General features: G+C 51.4%; 1 protein-coding gene across 1 annotated transcript; it reads right to left on the bottom strand.

Moving 5' to 3' along the window:
* Znf488 (zinc finger protein 488) lies at positions 1 to 7,960 on the bottom strand. The gene is made up of 2 exons (XM_021231605.2): positions 7,889 to 7,960; positions 1 to 2,505 (listed from the first exon to the last, which is right to left on the bottom strand). Exon 2 carries the CDS (start codon positions 2,414 to 2,416, stop codon positions 1,403 to 1,405), a length of 1,014 nt encoding a protein of 337 aa, XP_021087264.1. The 5' UTR covers positions 2,417 to 2,505; positions 7,889 to 7,960; the 3' UTR covers positions 1 to 1,402.
* Positions 7,961 to 15,564: the final 7,604 nt, after the last annotated feature.

Below are 15,564 nucleotides of genomic sequence, written 5' to 3'. Positions count from 1 at the left end.
GTGTCTGTGTCTCTGTGGGTGCATGTATCTTTGTCTCTGTATATATGCATGTATGTGTGTGTGCATGTGTGTGTGTGTGTGTGTGTGTGTGTATCTGTGCACAAGTGACAAGGTTAAGTTGAAATTGGACATGAGAAGACTAGGCCAGCCTCTAAGTTTCCAATCTTGAGTCACACAGTATGCTCCATGGCCATGCTAGCTAAGCAGATATGCAGCAGACTGGAAGAGACATTCGATCAGATCTGGGGGTCACAGGATTTTGTTCTTCCAAAGTACTCCAGAGTAGTGGCCTTGGGAAGTCATCAACCTTTCCAAGTGTAAACTCTTCTGCAGTAGGATGAGAACTCGCTGTCTATGTCCTACAGTGTTGTGAGGGCAGTATGACCAGAGGCAAAGGGCCTCCTGGGGCCCTCATTCTGAGTGCCCTTCAGTTGGCCTTTCCTGCCAAACTCAGGGTCACAAGGAAGGCTGGCACCTGGAAGTCATGCAGAACAAGTGATGTATTTCTGTTTTCCTCTCCTCACGATTCAGTGCAAAGACCCAGAGAATAGGATGGTTGAATTGCCAGCCCCCACACCCTTGATGTGGTTTCAGGCCACTTTCCCACGTAGCCACTTGAGACCTGGATTTACAGTGGCCCGGAGGAGGTTAGGCTTATGATGCAGGCAGAGACTGGGAATCTAGCTGGGCATTTTGGCTGCCATCTTGTACTCTCAGCTTGTCTGTCTCCAGCATACTGACCCAGCAGGAAAAGGTCATAGACTTGGATGCAGCCTGAGCCATATCTACCAAGTCAAGCTTATGTTTAGCCATGGTGCACACTCGTGACAGAGAAACACAATACTTGTTTGCCCCTGATATTCCACAGATAAGGTATCTGACTAACTCAAGCAGTGACTATGAACTTCAAAGGCTACCAGGAAATGAGCTGGCCACTTACCACTCACTTTCCTCAAGACTGATGACGTTCCATTAACACACAATTTAAAAACGAGAAAACTGAGGGACGGCAAGTTATAGGAACATGTCCAAGGTCATGGCTCCTAGGCGAAAGAGCCCAGATTGAATGCAGGCTTGCTTGCCAGCAAAGCCAAGGGTGTTGTGATCACTTGCTTCCATGCAGAGAACTAGGAACAAAGCCAGCAGCAGCCCTGTTCCCTGGGTCATGGGTCCCCTTATTCCATGAGCGAAGCTTGCCATTTTAATGAATGACTTTCCAGGAAAACACATCACAAGGACTGGGACATCTGACAAATTATAACTGAGCTGTTCATCTCTGAGAAGCAGAGGGAATAACCTTGAAGACACCTGTGACAACCTTCTCAATACAGGCCAGGGGTCACCTGTGCCTGAACACTGAGCTCTGGATACTATGGCCATTGGGTTTCTCCTTAGCCACCTGCTAACTGTGTGACGTCATATGCCTGGAAAGGTGGTGGCGCTCCCGGAAGTACTCGTGACAAATGGGACAAGTGAGAACTTCCTCTCTCCGTTTCTTAGAATGTGGGTCGGGACCCACGTGCTCCCTTTTGTGATGGGAACGCATATGGAAGACCAGGTCAGCCGTGAGACGGAAGGCAAGGTTGCACTTAGCACACCAGTTCTGAGTGGACAGGCCTGGGGAGGAGAGGGTGGGAGGCAAGAGAGCCCGAGAGGCCGTGGCAGAGCGTGTGGAGGACGTGTGCCCTTGCACCTGGGTGTGATCCAGCCAGGGTGTGGGAGCCCCCTGGAAAGCATTACAGAGCAGAATGTTCTGCGACAATGTGTGCAATCTCCAGAAATCACCCATGAGCTTGAACGTTGACAGCTGAGTCCACCCTGGGATGTCCATAGTGGTGATGAGTCCTGAGAGCTCCCACGGGCCCTCTACGTTTCCACGGTCCGGAAGCATGGGGGAGCGTCTAGGTTTCTCTGCTGGGCGCTTGGCTGGCTTGCTAAAAGCACTCCTCTGCTCCCTCCGGGCCGCTCCTGGCCAGCCTGAGTACATTGGGTCATCCACTGAGGCTCTGGGGTGATCTGAGGGCAGCTGCTCAGTGCCAAGGCAGCCTTCTGGGTCCTCTGGCTTCCTCTTCTGGGCTTGACTGTCCCCTGGCTTCTTCCGGAGATATGACAGCTCCATGAAGGCACCCTGTCTCTGCTCTGAGCATGCCTTGCAGACCAGAGGCCCATCCACTCGAGGCTCGTTCGGTGCTGTTGACAGGCTTGGCTCAGAAGAGACCACGTCTTGGCCATCCTTACCTGTAGCAGCTCCAGAGTCCAGGAGAACTATTTTCTTGAGCAGCCCCGACTGGATCTGCTTGGGTTCTGTGAGTCTCCATCTTTTCTCAACTGAAGCACTCAAAGAAGCCCCTTTGCCCTCAGCCGTGTGATCAGCAGGGCCTGACAGGCTAAGCAAGGTGGATGTTCCAGCAGCCATTAGTCTATAGGGCTTTGGAGTCCCAAAGGCCTAGTCGCTACCCCAGGAGGAGCTGTGAGACTGGACTGGATGCACTCGACCACTGGCCTCTGCAGAAAAAGAGAGCAACAGGACAGTGAGGTGGACACCGGTCAGTCAGTGCCCCGTGTAGGCTGACACCAGACAAGCCAACTTTCCCTGGCCTTCCTTTGACATCTGTGAAGTGGGAGCATCGGAGGAGAAAGGGGCAAAGAATGAGCTCAGACAGTTTAGACTCCAGCAGCAGGTAGAGACAGGCATCCGCCAGAAAGAGCCCCGGAGCAAAGGAGCAAACGCACCAGATGACTACCCCGCGGCCCCATGCAGGGAAAGACAGGCGAGCCACAGAAACAACTACTGTGATTGACAAGCCTGTCTCAGAACCGCAGAAGCAGGAAAGGGAGGGAAGGGAGCCTGCTCTGAGGCAGAAAACGGGAGATCCTGGACACCTACCAACAAGATGGCCCTGCAGTGAGGAAAAAGGTACCGTCGGCTCCTTCTCCAGCACTCTGTCTGGCCCTGAGTGCTCCAGAGCCCAGGGGAAGCCACGGCATCCTGGAAAGGCAGTGTGGAAGGTTCACAGATTCATAATCTTGGCTCCTGTGGTGTCCTTTCCTTCCCTGTCTCCTTCACTACAGCCCCTTCCCCCACATCACATCCCCAGCCTGCTCCCTGTTTCCTCTGAACCAATCTTAGCATCCTTGTCCCTGTGTCCCCCTACTCCCACCCAAGCCTTGTACGGTGAGGCTGCCTTCCCATGGGGACCCTACTGTGGCTGAGACCACATAGCGGCCATGGCTTAGTTTAATGCGTCTTTGTCTGCTCCGGTCCTTGATAGGGAGTGCTTTCTCTGGAGTCCTTTGGGAGTCGGGGGTTTGATAGATCAGCCAGGGATGGGGAAGAGGCATGGCTGTTTGTTGTGGGGAAGCGTCATTAAGACCTCGCTTTGCCCTCACCTAGATCTGGCCGCCCTCTGAGTCACAGAAGGAAAGCTATGGAAGGTCACGGTGCAAGTGGAAGGAGGTGCATGGGTAGCTACAGCGGGGTGCAGCAGCAGCAGAGGACTGAAGCCCCAGAGTCCCGAGGGATGCCAGTGTGGGGTCCTACAGATGTTCTTCCCACACCGCGGGAGCTAACCACCAAACACGTGCTTAGAAGTGGCTTTTACTCTTAGTGCAGATTATAACCCGGCATCGTTTCCTTTGAGAGCTGTAAATCTCCCCTGGTGTGCAGATCTGAGGGTCCCTCGGGAACCTGCCCATCAAGCAAAGGCACGGGCTCCGTCAGCACCCTGCCCTCCCTCCTCTGCCTTAGCCATCATATTGTCCAGCTGTAGCTCTAGGCACAGCCCGCCCTGGGCAGGATGAGTGTCACTTCTACTCTGCTGATCTCTCAGGTCCAGGAGAGATGGCCTGTGCCACTGTCTGCCCTCTGCAGCCCCCAGAGGGCACCTAGGTAATGCACGCATCAAGTCATCAGACGGTACTGTCTAGACCGAAAGGTTCCTAAGCCAGCCGAAAGGAGGGGGAGATGGTTGCTTCTTGGGACTATAGAGCAGACATCTGATCACTGATGCAGTCCATCATCTTCTCAGCCAAGTCCAGTTTCCAGTGTGTTCCTACTACCGAGGTTCTCCGCAGCCGCTCGGTCCCTGCCTTTCTCCAGCTCAGGTGGCCAGCCGTCCCCCTGGTGGCAGGACCTACCCTGCCCCACATACTAATGCATCCCTTCTCTGAGTTGGCCAAAGCTGATGTATCCACTGGTATCCAAAGCCCTGTGACTGTCCTAGAAGTGACAACCCCACCCAACTCTGAGGGCTTGCCTCCAGGACTCTGTCAGGGAGGATGTCAACACAACACACACTCCCATGTGCACACGTGTGAGCAAGCACGCACAGAGGCTGTCACCCAGTGGCACCGGTGGCTCAGCACCACTCCAGGATCTGTCAGCACGGGGGCAGCCACTACCGTTTTAGCAGAGCGCAAACGGCATCACCTGCCAGCTTGACTTCTCTGACAATTCTAATGCGTTTCCACCCACATTAACAGCTTTCCGTGCTGGCGGGCGTGCTGAGTCTAATTCTTGTTGTCAGGTGTGCTAGCCCGCTTCAGGTACTGAGGGAGCAGCAGGAGCCTCTGTAGGCACAAGTGACCGTGGGGCTAGAGGAAACTTGGCGGGGTGGGTGTGGGCTGTGAGCACGGTTGGCTCTCCTCCTGGCCTGGCTCTTGTCTGGGGCTTTAGTCTCCCAGCTCTCCCCTCACCTGACACACTCACCTCTGCCCCTCCCACAAGCAAACCCACTCACTTCCCCTCTGCCCCTCCCACAAGCAAACCCACTCACTTCCCCTCTGCCCCTCCCACAAGCAAACCCACTCACTTTCCCTCTGCCCCTCCCACAAGCAAACCCACTCACTTCCCCTCTGCCCCTCCCACAAGCAAACCCACTCACTTCCCCTCTGCCCCTCCCACAAGCAAACCCACTCACTTCCCCTCTGCCCACATCAACTGTCTGCTCGTCCCAAACCACAGGCATCTACAGGTGAGCTGGCTTCTGCCTGTGTCCTGAGGTGCCAGGCTTAGAGGGAGCGGCACACTATGAGGGAGGCACACAGGCCGCAACGCCAACAGAGAATCTGACCATCTCCTGCCACAGTCCTGGCAGAACCACAGCGCTGACAGGACCAGCATTCTAGAGTTTTTCATCATCACCGGAAAGACTTACCCTGAGCCAGAGTGACTCAGAAGTCTCTAGGCTCCTTACTCCCTGGGACTCGGGGGCTACCTGGGGAGCTGCACCATCCCGGTGCCTTCTGTGACCCCGTGCAGGGAGCTGCACCATCCCGGTGCCTTCTGTGACCCCGTGCAGGGAGCTGCACCATCCCGGTGCCTTCTGTAACCCCGTGCAGGGAGCTGCACCATCCCGGTGCCTTCTGTAACCCCGTGCAGGGGGCACACAGCACATGCATCTCCTGCCCACCCTTTCTTTAGGAAGTCCCCAAAGAGATTCAACCAGCATCAGCTCTTGAAGGGAGTTCAAGTACAGAATTTGCCCAAAGTGGAGGGAAGGGGAGCCTCGACACACTCCCCTCTGGCAAAAGCTTTTGCACAGCTGCTATGACACAAAATGCAAAGGCAGTCCCCTCCTGTGCTATCCTGAGTCCCCAAGTCCCTCATCATACTGCATGCTTCCAGGAAGAAACGGGTCACCTCAGCATCCTTCCGGAAGCACAGACCCAGTGGGACTGCCTCCAGCATCAGATACCGTGTTGGCCAGTATTTTGAGAGTGCAGAGGTGACAGCAGCCACAGGATAACCTTGAGCAAAGCAACCAGCCCCTCAGAGCACCAGGTCTCTATCTGTAAAATGGGCTAAAAACATGTCCACAGTCCATCCCTGATCTCACAGATAGAACTGATTAGGACAAATTTCTCCTCCCTTTCTCAAATAATAGCTGGTCTCTTTGAATCCCCACCACTAAGCTTCTATTTCATGAGCTCACACAGACACACACATACATTCACATAGGCACACTGGTACACATACACACAAACTGTTGGGAGAGCATTCTGTAACTATGTGTCTGATTGGTTTGAATAAAGCACTGTTGGCCAATAGGGAAACAAGATAGGTGGGACTAGGCGTCTAGGAGGATTCTGGGTATTGTAGTGAGGAGAGCCTTTGCCATGTGATTCCAGGGAAGAGGGAACGCAAGTCTGCATTCTTGGAAAGATAAGTCCTTATAAAAATATATATTGGTGACTATGGGTCAATAATTAAGTCAGAGCTAGCCAATGAGAAACAATAGCAAATGGCCAACAGCTTCATAATTAATATAGTGCCCTGTGTGCTATATGGGGGCTGAAACTGCAGCAGGGCCCAGGCGGCTGGTGGAGAAGACAACACGTTACAACAAACGCACTTTACACATATGCTTAATACATACAAATACACATACACTTTCATACGCACACACTAATACGCATATGCACACACAAGCATCTATTCATACACATTTATATAAATACTCCCATGATACACTAAAACACATAAGTCCTCTGCCTCTCTAATCTCAGATACTTCTCCAAAGTCAGCTGGGTCCAGGAAATGTTATACCCAAAGATGTTCAAGAACCTGCCTCAAAATTCCCTGACCTCACCGTGCTAACTCCCACCTCTGCAGAGACCCTATGGTGCCTGCTTTGTGGTCCAGGCAACGTTTTCCAAGCAGGGAGAGCTAATCCCAGGAACTAGAACTTTCAGTGTCGTGCAAGCCGTTGTGACCGCCCTCTCCTCAGACATGCAGGAGAGAAAGCTGGTCACCAGGATGCGTCATTACATAAAGAGTAAAGCAGTGATAATCTACTATCTAAGTGTGTATAGACCTACAATCCCATGCGTTCGATTTCACTTAATTTTCACAAGAACTATGAGGTGCACTGCATTTCTCAACCCATCTCCACAAGGGAGCTTCTGACACCACCGTGAATCGGGAGAATGCCGGATATTGAGTTAGATGTCCTATCCAACCACTGCTCCATTGATGCCAACATCCCAATCCTTAAACAGAGGGGGAAGAGAAAGTGGGGAGAAATGAATAAATGTCAATGAGGAGAAACAGAGCAGACAACAGCAAATCAGGCAGAGGAAGGCACCAAGACGAGAATGTGCGTGTGCTTATGTGAGAGTGTACAGGTGTTAGCATGTGCACTTGACCATACATGCCTTCGCATATGATTGTGCACGTGTGTATGTGTACATATGGAATCTTTGCCTGTTTCGCTGAGACTGCCTCTGGCTCCTGAGTCAGCACTGCTTGGGGTTAACCGTGCAGGCAAATGCACGGGATTTCCAGTAAAGCCCATCCCAGGCCCTACCTCCCACTTCCATCCTTCATGAAAACCGTCAGACGGAAGCTTCTCTCTCGCAGTGGAGTAGAGAGCGAGGCTGCTGTGGCTCTTACTCCTGCGGCAGCCCTGCTGCCTCCACGTGCCCACCTCTCCTCCTGTATGGGCTCCCATCCTCCCTTCAACACTGGCATCTTTCCCAGGGCCGAGGTCAGGCCTCCGAGTCTCGTCCATCTCCAGCTGGATCAAGTCCCCTCGCTCCTGTGCCTCCCCGACGGCCACCACAGATGTGGGAGCTCATCTCTAAGACCCCCGCACCGCAGCCACAGAGTTCTGTGGGTGAGAAGCCCGACCCCTCACACAGCGCCTTCTCCCTTCTCCCCTGTGCCTCTGCACCGAGCGCCCCTTCTCCCCTGCACCGAGCGCCCCTTCTCACCTGCGCCTCGGCACCGCACCGAGTGCCCCTTCTCCCCTGCGCCTCTGCACAGAGCGCCCCTTCTCCTCTGCACCGAGTGCCCCTTCTCACCTGGGCCTCTGCACAGAGCGCCCCTTCTCCCCTGCACCTCGGCACAGAGCGCCCCTTCTCCCCTGCACCAAGCGCCCCTTCTCACCTGCACCTCTGCAGGGAGCGCCTGTGGCCTCGCTCCCTGTGCAGCTGTTTTCTGGGCAGGTTGGAACTTTCCCTTCCCCTTCTCCTCCCACAGAAGCCAGCTGCCCTAGGCAGTGGTGGATCTGTGCAGTCCTTTGTTCCTTGCTCTGCCCCTCACATGAAAAGACTCCTTGTCGTCTCGGGCTGTCCTCAATGGCCCTAGTTCATCCTGGCCTCTCCATCCCGACGTTCTTTAGGGCTGCTCGTCACTCCATCATTGTGTGTGCTCCACTAAAAGGCTTCTCTTACCATCCTTGGCTCCTTCCACTCCGTCCACAAGGCCCCCTCTGAACTGCACAAACGTGGTTCAGAACCACTCCGCGCTCTCCCGCCCCCCACAATAGATGGAATTCCAAGACCCTCCCACCATTCTTAGAGAGCTCGGATGGTATGATGATCCTTCCTGACACCAGAGTCTCCAAATCACCAAGGTAGATCTTACCATGGCCCATCTTTCCTGCCATGTTCTATACGTCTCCCTGTAGCTCCTATCCATCTCCCCAGCTGCCAATCAGGGCACTGCTATTGACAACATAGACAGTGCTGCATTCTGAGAGATCCATCTGTTTCCAGTCTCACTGCTCATGCCTGACTCATCGTTGCAATGTCTGACAGACTCTGGTCACCTTCTCCCGGATAACCTTGCTGTCCCAGCTACTGTGGAGCCCTCCATTCACATCGTCAAGGCCAAGCGCCTGGGCTCCAGGGGCAGAAGACCTGGATCCCATCCTTCTCGGCCATTATCCACACTAGAACCTCTGTTTTCCCATCTGTAAAAGGGAGCATTTTGGTCACTCTACCTCACTGGATTGTCCTAAAGATTGGTCAGGTCGGTATGTCTAAAGTGCCAGCACCCATGTCGTCATGCTGATCACAAAGGGACAGTCACCTCATCGCCGCCTTTCCATGATCTGTGAGCTCCAGTAAACCAGCATGCGGTGGTGCTGAATGAATAAGCACATAGCTGGGGAATTTCTTCCTTTTTTGTTCTGTTTACAGACAGTAAGATTCTTGTTAAACATCAGGATGCCTGAGTTCTGAAAGCCCTCTTAACACTGTATCAATTCATGTGGATCCGAGCCACCGCTGACAAGCTAGTGCTGCCCCACGACACCATAGACCCTGCTAGACTGTCTCCCGTGCTTGCTTTTCTTCCCGGCTGAAACTAAACATGGCATAAAACACCCACAGTGTACCTAGTCTTTTGGTGTCCCTAGTCTCTGGAGTCTTCCCAGATCCTTTTGGAAGACTCCGGAATGTAATCATGCTTTAAAATCTTCTGTATAAGAACAGTGAGTTTTCCTGTGGGGAATGTTCATGTTTCTAGGCATCTCCTAGCTCTGGGGCATTAGAAACACTGGGAAAATAAAAAACTTTCCAGGCTTTCTTAAAGAGATGAGGGCTCCTAGCCAGCTCCTAGAGGTTTCCATGTCCAGCTAAAGCTCCAGTCTTCTAGAGCAATGCTATTTGAACTCAAGCAAAGTCAGTTCCCAGGACTTCAGTGAGGCTAGGCTTAGTGCCAACCAGGCTTGGCTATGTGGACCCCCATAGAGGTAGGTGGCATACTCTCACCCCCCCCCATCCCCAGGAATCTTCAGAAACAGAGCCAATGAACTAAGAGGATAAAAAATAGTGCTTCATAGAGGCTCTACTATGGAATTCAGGGGTAGCTATGGCCAAGGATGGCCAGAGCAAGGAGCCGCACTCCAATAAACATCAACTGGCCAACAAGTAGTGTTATCCCGGGAGGCACTTCAGCTGGAACCTATGGGGTTGAATTAGCCCTAAGGATTCAGATTCCTTGCAGCCTAGCCACAGGGCGCATGACCCAAGACAACTGCTCACGTTAGTTGCCCTATAAATAAAACTAGAATGGTGATTTTTACTTAGGGTGCTTCTAATTGGATGAAACAGTGGTGTGTGTAAGATCTCAATAAATGAAGCTCTTGTTCCTGGTACTATCAGAAAGGAAGAGCAGATGCCCTGTCCTAGGCAGGGTTTCACCTCCAGGACAGCATCACAGGATCAAGTACATGGCTTATCTACCGGGCTGTTCAACAGAGACCCTTTTATACTGGAGCAGTAGCATTGTCTAAAGGGAGAAGGGGCAGTGACATTTTTACAAATGACACGGACCGTGAAACGAAGGAAAATACAAGTTAAAACACGACACTCAAGACTTTGCTTCACATACTTTCCTAATGGCTTATCTGTTTTTAAATGTAAGTTGCCAAACAAAACTGCCATGTGATTCTAAATCAGCTGAAAAGCCTCCCTTTCACCACTGCCGTGGCCAGTCGTGACTCACTGGAGTCAGTGGTTGGATGACTCACAAGACAATTGGACTCTCCATACAGAACACAGCCTCGCAAGCCACCGCTCCCGGCACAAGCTTATCAACTGTGCAGAACTCTTTAGTACAACCTTGCCGGCTCTTCCCTAACCACACAGTGCTCGCCGACCAGACTCCACTTCTCGCAGTTTTGTGTGGCTTGCTTATTGCCAATCTTCATTTTCTGCATCAGTGAAAAGCTAAATGCAGAATTATCATCAGAGGCACAACGAACTACAAGGTCAGCTTAAATTGTTTCTAAGAAGCCAAGGCTGCACACTTTAACTGGTAATTAACATCTTTGGAAACACGCAAGTTAGTGTACGCTTTGCATGAGCTTTTGAATATAAAAGCATATCATAAATAGCAGTAAACACGAAATTGTATCTTCGCCAAGACTAAATCTTTAGCAAAGCAGTAAAAATGGCTTTGGTATGCATGCTGTACTTGATTCCCTAGCAATTTAAGCAGGCTGGCTTTCCTAGATTTCTTCTGACTAAAATGTATCTAAGGTAACCTTTAAGGGTAGCATGAATTTTTTTTTCACATCTGTCCTTCTACCTTGTGTAGACACAACACATCCAGCCCTGGGTTCCCATTGTCTTCTTAGAATCCAGCCCGGAACACTACTACCCCCCCCCCCGCCCCAGAACCTGACGAGCACAGCTAGCCCAAAATGCACGCATGGTTGGCGCTGCCCCCTCAATGCTACTGCAAGGATCTGCTTTCCTGGTGTGCTGTCTGTGCCTATTAGGGAAGAAAATGATGTCAAGGAAGGAACACAGCATCTTATCAAAACCAGGCATTTTCTCTTTGTCTGTCCTGAAAACTCTCATAGTTTCCACAGCAGGCATTGAGTTACGTTTGAAGACTTTTGTAAATATCTGTTGGGGAACACATCTGGGGTCGGGTCATGGTTCTTACCATGGCACTCAGCGCAAACCCTGCTGGAAAAAATAGAGTATAGGGAAATGCAGGAAAGCGTGAAATAAAGAGCTTCAGCACACACACACACACACACACACACACACACACACACACACAGAGAGAGAGAGGGGGGGGGGGATTAATCTAGGAGAAAGACCAGACAGAATTTTGTGCAGAAAAGAAGGGGCAGTAAAAGAAAAGGGAGGAAGATTTTTTTTAAAAGGAAATGAAAGCGGGAGTGCGAGGAGGAATCCCCAAGAAAAAAGAAAGTGACAGGAGAGACACAGGAAGAGACAAGAGGAAGGGCCCCAGAGAGTGGTCTGGAGGAAAATGTAGGAACTAGCCACAGAGGGGAGGGAATTCCCGCCCTCACTGCTAAGGCAGACTTGAGAATTCTGCCCCGGGAAAAGACCACGGGAAGGAGAAGCATTTCGTGGCCCTCTCCCGCTGGCGAGTCGTCCAGTAGGACGACAGGGCGCATCTCACCTGGGCTCTCTGCAGCATCAGCGAGGCAGGCGGGTACCAGCTGCTGGATGGACAGCCTGCACTGCCGAACTTGGCACCAGAACCCATGGGAGTGCAGGCCCCGCCTCGGGGGCGGGTCCTTCAGGTCCCTACCCACAGGGACCCCACCCCTGGCCCTTCTAAGCTGAGGAGGCACCAAGGGGCTAGGTCCCAGAGCTCCACTCCCCAGGCCTCTCCCTCCTTGCTCACAGGCTCCGGGAGGCTGACAGACAGCCAAAAGCTCCAGGTTCAGTCCTGCTGTGTTTGGATGTCCTCTGTCACCTCCGAGCTGTTGCACAGAGCACTCCAGCGTCCAGGCTCTTGAATCCTCCTGGCGCTGCCTGTGGTGAAAGCTTGGTGGCTCACATCCTGCCTTCGGTGCTCAAGGACCCCTGTCTGCTCCCAAATCGCTTTCCCTTGACCTCCAGAAAAGCCTCCTGAGCTGCAGATTCACAGCACCTTCCTAGACTTCACTCAGCAGCCACTGCTTCCCTGCCTTCCAAGATGTGGACAGCAGCTGGCAGCCATCAATCAGCAAGGGGCCCCCAAATAACTCCCCTGGAAGGAGGGAGGAAAGAAGGGTGCTGTGAGCAAGGTGCCTGAGAATGGGTGCCCCTAAGGCCATGTCCTGCAGGCCCAGGGATCTTCCAGGGAAGATGGGGTAGAGTGGGGACAGGGGGGCCCTTGACCCAATTGCAGCACTCTCCTGTGTGGGGGCCCTGATGTTTGAACCTGGGTTGCTAACCATCTTGAAGCGGGTAGGAAAAGGAGACAGAAAACCTGCCCAAATGTCCCGTGTCCATCTCCTGCCCATCCTTCCCCCACCCATCTTCCCCCTCCCCCCTTGTCTCCCTCATTCATTGACACAATTGTTCTGAAGCCACCAGGGACCCAGCAAGCACAGAGACAAACAGAGGACTCTCAGGAGTCTTTCACCAGGGTTGGAGGAAATCTGCTACCAAAGTACATAGGAGATGGGTAAGGTTGGAGCTGCATGTCCCTCAGAATCGGGGTCTTAGTCACCGCTCTGCTGTTGTGAAGAGACACCATGACCATGGCAACTCTTGTAAAAGAAGGCGTTCAATTAGGGCCTGCCTACAGCTTCAGAGGCTTAGCCCACGATTCCCACGGTGGGGAACATGGCATTGTGAAGGCAGGCGCCAGGGCAGAGGCTGAGCACTGCGTCCTGGTCCACGGGCAGAGAGAGGGAGACCCTGGCTTGGCATGGGCTTTTGAAACCCCAAAGCCCATCCCCAGCAACGCACTTCCTCCAACAAGGCCATCCCTCCTAATCCTTCTAATATTTTCTAATAGTGCTACTCCCTAATGAGACTATGATCCTGTGGGGGAGGGGCATTCTTATTTAAACCACCAGGTTATGCTCCCACTGCAAATAAATTGTTAATAGAAAGGGGAACAACAATTAGACACTGGACAGGAGGTCCAAGCACCCACACAGGCAATTGCCAAGGTCAGAGAAACACATTTTAGAAGACCCTAAGCTCAAAACATGGGTTCCCCGGGGAACGCTGTCAAATAGCCACACAGTGTGCGCTCGCTCATGGATATCAGGCTGTAAGGTCTTTGGGTGCCTTGGAAAACAATGTGTACATTTAGTGTCCACCTGTACTCACTCAGGAGTAAGCACAAAGTGAAGACATGTTCAGAGCTGCAAAGCCAACACCAGTGTTGGAGAAAAAGCTAGGGAGTACGAAGGAGCTGAAAATATACTAGGCTGGGTGAATAGTGCATATTAGCTCTGATTTGGAAAATTCTTTGAAAAGGAAGGAGGAGAGGAAAGGGGACTGGGGAAGGAGACACAGAGTACTGGCTGCAAGAAGTTTTGGCTAGGACAGATGGGGAATCTAAAGTTACTCCCATGGGCCTGCTTCCAGAGACCTGGGCCTAGCCATTGGCTAGAAGCAGCTCCTTGATGGGGATATGTCATAGAGTGAGAGGATGGGGTAGATTCTAGTAATATTCACACACACGGGGTCGGGGGAGATCTGAACGGTGATGCTGAATGACACACATTCCACATACAGAGGGGGATTGCATGGTGACACTGAATCACACACATTCACAAAGGGGAATCTGAATGGTGACATTAAATCACACACACACACACACACACACACACGCACACACGCACACACAGAGGGGAGATCCAGATGGTGACATTGAATGACACACTCATAGTGGCAGGTAAAACTCATGTTGTCAAGCTGCACACATTTAGAAGAGACATACCAAATAAGAACAAGCAAAACTAGAACAAGGGGTCATAAAAGATATCTAGGGCAGTGATGATGGGCATGACGGAGAGAAACAGTCTTCAACTGGAAACTGTTCTTAGGGATTTAGAGAACGAGTTCCTAATGAAAGGGCTTCATTAGCCAAGGAAACAACAAACATTCTAAATGTGCACGCATCTATAATTAAAGAAAATGATATTTAGAAAGGGGTTTTTGTCAAATCCCTGGTTACACTGAGGCACTTCAATATAACATGCCAAAATTTAGAAGATTTGAACAGCAGGACAATTACTAGGCTCTGTTCAATGGTGCTCCCCCCAATTATGTGTTAAGATAAATTTCTCCCAAAAAACCTTAAAAGAAACAGTACAAATCAGGTTCTCTGATCACAATGCAATTAACGTGGAAATCAGTGGCAAACAGAGTGTTAAACACACACACACACACACACACACACGAAAGCTTTAAGCCACACATACAGTTAGGTGTCTTGGGAGAAATGACTCAAAATAACAAACATCAAAAATTTAAATATTCTGTGAAGGAAGATACGGGATTTGTGACCCAAAAAGTTTATATTAACTGGAAGGGGGAGAAATAAGTGAGCTAGAAATCTAACCAAATATATTAGAAAATAAATAACAAAGTAAATCTGAACAAAATGAAAAGAAGTGATTTAAGAAGAAGCATATATGTTAAATGGAAACATAAACAGTAGATCTTTACAGCCTTGGCTCCAGAAGTTTCTATCATGGCAAAGATACTGACACCAGTGGACTCAGGGCGGAAGCCATGTCAGATCACCAAGACCCCCATTTTGTCGTGGACAAGCCAATACCCGCCCAGTTCAGCCTCCAAGTGACTAGCATTTTAATAAAGGAGAGACTAGTTTTCTCCTAGTCACTGTGCTATCACAGAAGCTCAGGGACCACCAGTTTGTGCAGAAGAACAGGCCAGGCCATTGTGATCAGAGCCCAGAACACAGTCCTCTGTGGCTGACTTGCTTCCTGAAGGCAAGGAGGCCACTGTAGGTCTTCTGGGTGCTGTACCAGTGTCTTGGCCCCATCTGGGTCTTTGAATACTGCTCAGCCCACTGACTGCTAGAGACTGCCTTCTCAGCCCCTGGGCAGCCCAGCAGGGCCTATGCAGAGATTGATACTGCTAATGTGGCTTCTCCCTACTCTTCAGAGAGCCTTGCCTTTGCTGCCCTGAGCATTTGGTTGCTTCCTGTCCTAAGAGGAGCCTAATCTGTGTAGGTATAGAGCTGAGTAGGCTGGACTGACCCTCGGGCCCTTTCTGACTGTCAAGGGACTGGATTTGAAAGAGTATCCTGGATTCCTTCCTTCCTGTGCAAGCTGAACCACAGAGGCAGTGCGGCCAATAGAAGGTTAAGGAAGTCCTGGCTGGTCTCTGAGTGCTTACCTGTCAGCATCCTTCCAACATCTCAGGCTGTTAGTGTCCCCTGGCAGGGTGAACCATGATGCCCAAGGCGTCTGTTGGTGACAAGACAGAGGATTTCTGGTCGAGGCTCTTTCTGGGACGCCTGGTGTACCTTCTCTCAACTTTCCCCTTCTTATTGGAAATCATGGTCCTAGGCTTCGGCTCCCAATTTACGCAGCC

Source organism: Mesocricetus auratus, unplaced genomic scaffold, assembly GCF_017639785.1.
Source record: "Mesocricetus auratus isolate SY011 unplaced genomic scaffold, BCM_Maur_2.0 Super-Scaffold_100006, whole genome shotgun sequence".
Classification (NCBI taxonomy): domain Eukaryota; kingdom Metazoa; phylum Chordata; class Mammalia; order Rodentia; family Cricetidae; genus Mesocricetus; species Mesocricetus auratus.
The sequence above is the reverse complement of the archived record's forward strand: the minus strand, read 5'-3'. Positions and strand labels throughout refer to the sequence as shown.